This window comes from Chelonoidis abingdonii, chromosome 12 (genome assembly GCF_003597395.2).
Source record: "Chelonoidis abingdonii isolate Lonesome George chromosome 12, CheloAbing_2.0, whole genome shotgun sequence".
NCBI lineage: Eukaryota > Metazoa > Chordata > Testudines > Testudinidae > Chelonoidis > Chelonoidis abingdonii.
In genome coordinates this window covers 569,910-577,927 of record NC_133780.1, presented here as the reverse complement: position 1 = coordinate 577,927, position 8,018 = coordinate 569,910, and the positions used below count along the sequence as shown (strand labels likewise).

General features: G+C 61.6%; 1 protein-coding gene across 1 annotated transcript in view; it reads left to right on the top strand.

The window, feature by feature from the left end:
* The window catches only part of LOC142047598 (major histocompatibility complex class I-related gene protein-like), a 20,127-nt gene extending 14,394 nt beyond the window's left edge, over nt 1-5,733 (top strand). The window contains exon 7 of the mRNA XM_075071461.1: nt 5,456-5,733. Coding sequence (XP_074927562.1) covers nt 5,456-5,733 — 278 coding nt within the window. The remainder of the gene's footprint in view (nt 1-5,455) is intronic.
* The last annotated feature ends 2,285 nt before the right edge of the window (nt 5,734-8,018 follow it).

The window sequence follows — 8,018 nt, the reverse complement described above, 5'->3', positions numbered from 1 at the left end:
GTGGGAGAGGGAGGGGGAAGGGAAGTGGTTTATTTCCCTTTGTTGGAGACTCAAAGCATCTGAGTCTTGGGGGTTCCCCAGGGAAGGTTTTGGGGGGCTCAAGTGTACCAGGCACGGATTCCTGGTTGGTGGCAGCGAGATAAGAGCCAAGCTGGTAATTAAGCTTGGAGGTTCATACTAAGCACCCAGATTTTGGACGCTAAGATCCAGATTTGAGAAAGAGGCTTCTGATAGCCTCCCTTAAGTAATAGCAAGGAAATGAAAAGGAAGTGAGGTCCCTTGATTGTTTTTGTAGTCCAACTTATTTTTCCACAGACCACTTAAAAATCGCTGGGGGTCCTGGTGGACCATGTAATGATCCTTCCAAATATTGTTTGTACCACTAGCTGACTGTTGTAAAGCGCTTTGGATAAGAGCCCTTTATAAAAAAAACAAGTAAAAAAATGTTCGGGTGCGGGGTCTGGCCAGGTGCTAGGGTGAGGGAGGGGCTCAGGGCTGGGGCAGGAGGTTGGGGTGTGGTGCGCTTACCTGGGGCAGCTCCCATTTGGTGCTCAGGGTGGGGGTGAGGATGTGGGGGGGTGCAGGAGTCAGGACACGGGGCTGGGGGTGTGGGCTGAGGTCATGGGGGTGCTCCCAGCCCCCTGCCCTGAGTGGCTCATAGCAGGTGGGGTACGTGTAGGGGGACGGCAGGGCCCCGCCTTTGCTCTGCCCTGCCCCGATTGCACTCCCTTCCCCAAGGCCCCACCTCCTCCCCCTCTGGGGTGCAGCGGGCGCCCCCCGGCACCTGGCTGACGGGCCTGGACTCTCCACTGGGCTGCCCCAGGGCCCTGAACTAGAACCACTCTCGCTCCCTGGGACTGCAGCTGCCTGTGGGCCGGGGAGACCTGCCCTCACCCTTCTGCTGCCGGCCCCAGTAAATACCCCTCCCCTGAGCCGCGTCTCTGGGGCTGGGCGCAGTGCCAGGGTACAGCAGGTGCTGCTGGCACCCCAGGGCTCGGGGGGCTCTGGCACTGAGAAGCCTCAGTCATCACATGTGTGAGGAGGGGGATGTCCCCCCGTCCCAGCCCACGGGGCTCTGGGAGTCACGGTAAAGCTGCATTTCATGCCCTGGGACAACATGGCCCTGCAGCACCCTCCCACAGGGCCCCCAGCCCAGCTCCAGGCCTCTGGCCTTTCTGACCCTCAGCTTGGGGGGCCTCACACCCCCTCCCTCCATGGGATGCGAGGGGATCCCAGCCCCCTTCTATGCTGCTCCAGGGCACCCCTCGCAAGCAGCAGTGGTGCCCCTGCCCCAGCCCTGGGGCTGCCTCTCCCCTCTTTGGGTCTCCTCAGGCTGCCTGCCACCCTTGCCCTGCAGCTATGGCATCTCCTCTCTCCCTCCCACGGCTGGGCAAGTGCCGGCTGATTGGGACCCCCACCCTGGGCTGCCTCCCATGATCCCAACCCCTCAGCCCAAATCCAGCCCCAGGGGCCAGATAGCTAGACACACGGGGGAGGGAATCCCATTGGGGGGGGACGGCCCCCTAAAGGGCTGTGCAAAGAGACCGCTGGCTGGAGAAAGCCCTCAGGATGGCTATAGGCCTTCCTCCTATCTCGCCCCCACCCCCCCCCCGGGGTGTGTCAGCACCAGCTGTGCTGCAGAGTCTCCCACTGTCACAGACCCCAGAATGCCTGACATCTTTATACAAAACACAGCACATTGGGGGCTTCCGTTTTCTCCCCTTGCTGCCAGCCCTCTGAGCCGTCCGGGCGCCCTCACATCCTGGTCTCAAGCCTCTCGCCACCAAAACATGGCTAGAGATGTCGTGTTTTACAACAGCTGCTGCGAGACGCCCATGATCCCGGGACTCCAGGCGCTGGGGCTTTAAGGAACAGCACCAGACTGGTGAGGAGATGGTGAGAGTTGGTGACGCAGCTCACCAGCAGCAACTGGTTCCAGCTGGGGGAGCGGGGGGGGTGGGGGCGGTGCTGGGTCCTTCCTGTGGCCAGTAGGAGGTTCCTGCCCGGGGCCTGGTGTTACTTGGGAGCATTTCCCAGCAGCTCCAGGTGGAAACCACCAACTGCTTGTGCCTGACCTTGCCGGGCGAGGGCTCTTCCCACGCCCTGATTGGACACCCAGGCCACTGGCAACTCGAGTGAAAGCAACCAGGGGTTTGCAGAGTCCCAGTGACTGGAACTGGAGTGGGGACAGGGGTCTCTTCTTTCTGCAGGGTGGAGACCCCTGGCCCAGCACAGGAGCCATAGCCCTGGGTGTCACCCTGGGGCTCTGCTGGGGGTGCTGGGGGAAGTGGCTGATGGTGAGTAGAGACGGGGCGAAGGGGATCAGGCATGGGGGGGAATGGGGGACAGGCAGACAAGGGAAAACCAGCTGGGAACACTGGGGGGAAACACCCAGCCAGTGAGACCTTTCTGCAGGCCCCCCACTCCCCTGCTCCACTGCTGAGCTCCCTGTCCATGTGTGGCTGCAGCTCGCACAGCTGGGATGTGCTGCCAGGGACCCCCAGAGTGGACGGGTCCCACTGGCACCATGGCAGGGTAGCTGGATGACTTTAAAATGCTGGATTGAAGCCCACCAGGGCCTGGATGATGGAGGCTGTGGGCCAGGTGTATTTCCAGGAAAAGATCTGGGATTTCCTGCAGCAAGAGAAAAACTCCAAACTGGTGACAAACTGAAGGATGGGTCTGAGCAATCACACAAGTGGTGAGTGGTTCTGTGGGTCTCCCTCCCCAAACACAGGAACCACAACCTGCTCTGGGGGTCACTCCCTAGGGCTGCACAGGGGGTGTCTGGGGCAGGGGACAGGTCCCACTGAGGCCGAGGATTCACGTGCTGCTGCGTTGGCTGAGTGGCGAGGGGACAGCCCGTCACGCCAGAGACACCGCAGTCGAACCAGCAGTCCTGGCGGATGCAGAAATAAGTGGGTGCAGTTCCCTGCCCCGGGCTCTGCAGGAGCTCAGGCCAGCCGACCAGACCCATCCCTTCCGGCCTTGACCTCTGTAAAGCTGCCTAAAGTTAGAGCCTCACGTCTGGGCTTTGCTGGCGCAGGGCCTGGGTCTGCCAAGGCCTGGCACCCGCTCCAGAGTCTCAGCATTGCTTGGCTTTTGCACCATGGCTAGTGTCTTTCTCCAAGCTCCAGCTCCTGGAGTCCTGGGACTATGGAAGCATCAAATGTGAGTTTTTGGGTCTCGTGGACAGAGGAAACACGACCAAAAACTGTGACCCCAGTAGGTGCAAACCCCAAATGAGGTAATAACCAGACCCCAGACGTAGCGATCACTATAATCCCTTCCCATGGGTTTGCGGGGCCCAGCTGCCTCGTGATCTCTGAGTGCTTGTGGCTGATGATTTAGTTCTGTTCCTCTTTCCCCCCAGAGCCCCACGTGATGCAGGTTCTTGTGGGCTGTGCTCTAGACAGGGACACCCCCATGGGGGCGAAGTTCCAGTACGCCCCGGGGGGACTTCATCCGCTTCCGCACAGCGCAGCTCCCGTGGGTGGCAGTGGTCCAGCCGGCTGGGACCAGAAGCAGTGGTGGGACCCCAGCCTGCACTAGGGCCGCTTCGCCCAGTGGTCCCCACAGAACAAGTGTCTGGAGCCTGTGCGGAGCCTGGCGTGGGTGGGGATGGGGACCCTGGAGCGGTGGGTGAGTCTGGGCTGTGGGCCGGGAGGGAACTGCCGTTCCCTGGGAACTGGCCCAGCCTCGCCTCTACCCGAGCATCAGTTCAGGCAGGTTGGAGCCTTCGATCCCCCTGAGCTCTGCGCCTAAGAAGTGATGAGGAATTGAAAGGGATTGAAGCAGCTATTTTGGGGGCGGGGGCTGCATCTTGGGAACCCCTGGGCCAAATGTCCCCAAATTTGCACCACAGACTCTACACTGGACCCTGTTGCTGCGCCTGAATCCTCACCCCAGTTTCTCCGTGCGCTTCCACATTAGAGCAATGGGATCATTACAATTAGAATCTCCTGAGAGTGCCTCTACCTGGGGCAGCCCAGGACCAAACACCCCCAGACCTGCCCCCTTAACTCTGCCCCAGCTCCGATGCACCATAGCAGTCTGTTTCTGGATGTGACCCCAGTGCTCGCTGCAGTACCAGCTCAGACACCCCAAGAATTGAGCTGCTGAGAACAAAATGCCCCTAAGCCGCAGCAGGCCATGAGCGACGGGCACCACTGATGGTCTCCGCGCTGCTGGGAGAGACTCGAACTCACAGCCTGTGGGTACTGCTCACGGTCAGCACATCCCCTCGGGAGGGCCTGGCTGCCTGCAAACCCTCTGGCATCAGCACAGCCCCCGGCCTGCAACATGAGCCCGTTTCACACGCTGCGCCTCAGTGTGGCTTGACCCAGGTGGGGGCTCCCAGCGCTCCCCCCATTTGCAGTACAGCTTCCCCCAAGGGGCAGCGGGGGCTGGGCGCTAGCTGGGGGCCATCCCGAGGGCTGAGCTGGGCTTGGGAGGGTCACAGCCAGAGTTCCCACAAAACAGCAGCCGCATTGGAAAATGTTGGTGTCACATGGTATTTGGGGGGGTCTTTGTCTGCGGAACCCCATCCTCAAACGACCTCAGAGTTGCACCACTCACCCCAGCCCAAGACCCAGCCAGGCTCAGTCCATTTCAAGCTGATCTGAGTCCACAGGTGGATTTCGGAGCACTTAGAAAAATCAGCGACTCTCAACCTGGCCTGCCAGGCTGCTGCCTCCCCCAGCAATTGACCCGCTCCCGGGGCAGGGTCATGCTGTGCACCTGGCCAGGCACATCTCCGAGGCCTGACGAGACCCAGCGGTTGGACAAACTGAGACAGGGACTCGGGCAGATTTTCCCCACCGAGGGGAATGACCCTCGGACTCCCTGGGCCGGGTTCTCCATCCCTGCACGTGTAATTCCAGGGAGACGTTTCTCTGAGATCTGCGCTAGGCCAAGCAGGGGTTAACCCCCGGTAGGGCGATGGCCTGGGATATCCAGGGGTCTGACCAGCTGGGCACGGGACCCCTCTGGCCTGAGTGTGGACCCCTGACCCCTCCTTTGCCATGACTCACTGCAGAGAGCAAAGGCCGGACGTGTGAGCCCCCAGGTCTGTCGCTCCGCTAGCTGCCCAGGCCCCATCAGGGGAGGGGTCACTGGGTCAGGCCCTGCCCAGCCCCACAGGGACGCTGAGCCCCACATGAAGGGTGAGGGAGGGAGCTGCAGCCAGTGCCTGGCTTTGGAGCATATAAGCAGACACGTCAGCTCCCTCCTGCACCCCTGGACCTGCCCTTCCATAGCCGCCGGCTCCTGCCAGGCCTGGGTGAGTGCTGGGGAGGGAGCTGCCAGGGGTGGGGCGCTCCCACTCGTTTGGGGGGCGCTGTGGGCAGAGAGACGCTGGCAAAAGCTGGACTAGCCTGCGGCTAGGCCTGTATCTCCTGCCTGTTACATTGCCCTGGCCTCTGGTACGTGGCTCCCGCACTGTGTCTCTCCCCAGCACCCCCCGAGGTCTCAGTTTCCCGCAGAGACACCCCCGATGGCTCTGTCACCCTCTCCTGCCGCGCCAGGGGCTTTTACCCACGTCCCATCCACGTCTCCTGGGTGCGGGACGGAGAAGACATCCTGGCGAAGATGGACTCCAGCGGGATCCTGTCCAACGCCGACAACACCTACTACACGCCGTTGTCCCTGGAGATCTCCCTGCAGCAGCAGGACGGGCACCGCTACGCCTGCCGGGTGGAGCACAGCAGCCGGGGGGAGCCCACGTTCATCTGAGGTAAGGGGGGCGTGAATGGCAAGGCCCAGGGGTTGGGGGCACAGCCTATGGGAATTACAGAGATGGGGTGAGGCTGGGCCACAGGAAGGTCAATATCCCTGCCCATTGTCAGTGTCGTCTAGCTCTGAGTATTCATGTGACCCACAAAAATGGCTGATGCTTCAGATTATCTCATTAAGTTCCTGGCTGTGGTGATATCCTGTGGCAGTGAGTTCCACAGGCTGATGTTACGAGGGAAGGGCCTGGTTGCTGTGTGGTGTTTGTGGCTGGCAGTGTCCGGGAGAGCACCTGCCCTCTGTGCCCCGTCCCCCTCCTGGCTCAGCCTTTCCCCTCCCTTGAGGCCAGATCTCTGCAGACGCCCTTGGGGAGACGTTCAAGGCAAAGGCCTGTGGCTGCCCCAGGAGGATGCCCCAGCAGCTGCTTCCCTCAGTGACCTGGGTCCTTCTCCATCCCACAGCCCCTGGGAAGAAGGGCCCCCTGCCCCCTGGAGTCCTGGCTGCCATCGTCCTGACCGTGCTGGTTCTGGCTGGAGCCGTAGGGGCCGGCGTCATCCTGTGAAGAAGAAAATAAGCAGGTGAGAGCCGGTCCCCGCGGATCTGGGATGTGGGGAGGTCTGGGGCGTGGGGCAGCCCAGCCAGCCCAAGGAGGAATGGCTCCTAGCACTGCCCCCCAAGGAGAGATGGGGCAGGGCCATGGGGCAGGGCTGATCACTGTAACTCTGTCATTGGCTGGGTGCCGTGTGCCTGCCGTGAGGGGCACTGGGGTGGGACTGGCCTGGGCGAGGTGCAGTCGGGGTCATGGGGAGCCCTGTGTCAGAGGGGACAGAGAGTTGGGGTCTCCACGGGGGAGGGGTTACCTTGCTCCCCTTCACTGACCCTCATTCTCTGCTTGTGTTTCAGGCCCCTACGCTCCAGCAGCCAGCAAGTAAATCCTGGGTACGGGGCACAGATGCCCAGTGCATTATGGGTGCGGGGGGGGCAGCTCTGGGTGTCATATGGAACTACCAGCCGGGCGCTGTTGCTCCCTGCAGCCCGTGCTGGGTCTGGGACCCTCCGTTAGCCCCACGAGCCCCATGTGTTCCCCTGGCCCACAGGCGCGGGAAATTCCCATCCCAGCATTGCTGCATCCCGGGCCCATCACTGCCACGAGCACGACGTTCCCAGGGTCACACCCAGATCTTCGCACCGCGCACGGAGCTGGGAGCTCTGGCCTCACTCCATCCCCAGCCAAACCCCGACACGCACAGCGTGAGGATGGGGGCTGGGATTCACGCGGGCGCAGCAGGGGAAGCCTGGAGCTGAATTCCTTCGGGGACAGACCCTGCCCCAGCTGCTGACCCCACAGACTCCGTCCTGCCCTGGGGGGCGAGTCCAGTTTGCTCACTACAGCAATTTCCTCCTCTGGGTATTGGGTCTTAGGCTGTTGTATTGCAGGGTTTGTGTCTCTCCTGCAGCGTGTTCTTACTAAGTCACCGGTCACTGGGCCCTTCTCCAGCCAGGGCTTCGCTTCCACTTCTCTCCTTGGGATTTTTGTGTCTATCTAGATTCTTCTGTGTCCGTCCCCGTGGTATCCGGGCACCTCCCAGGAGCATAAGAAGCTTGGTTTTGGTCTGGATGTCCGTACAAGTGTGAAAGCAAGGGGCTGTCCCCAGAGAAGCCAGGCGAGGAGGAGGGGTGTGAATGCAGTAAGGTTAGTGTTCATTCTCATTTCATGTGGCGGGGAGTTCCACAGTCCGTGTCCAGCCCATGGGAAGGGTCCAGGACTCCCCTGCTGGGCAACGGCTGCATGGTTCCCGTGGAGCGCGGCTGACTGATGACCGCGAGGGAGGCGTCTCTTCAATCCATCGCCTTTAAGGCCAGAAGGGACCTTTAGCTCATCTCTGACTCCTGGCAATCGCAGGCCACCACGTTGCACCAGTTACCCTGCTGCGAGCCACTAGCGTGGGGTAGCCTGAAGCATTTCAGTCCTCAGGAGACTAAACATGTGCCAGGCAGAGATCAGAAGGGGCCAAGGCCCCTGCGACGGCTGGCGCTGGGCAGGTGGGATCCGCCTGGTATCTCTCAGGGCTGTGAATGTCACGACTTTGCTGACGGTGTCGGAGCTGGGTCCCGGGGGATCTGTCGCTGAGCAGGCAGCTGAGGCTGGTACTGATGCCACAACCTGTCTCTGGACACGGGGCTTTGTCCATAGGCAGAGAGAGGGACCCTGCCCCGGCCTGTCCCTCGCCCAGCGTGGGTCTGAGCCCTGCGCTCATCAGGCCAGGCACAGACAGGGGGTGACAGGA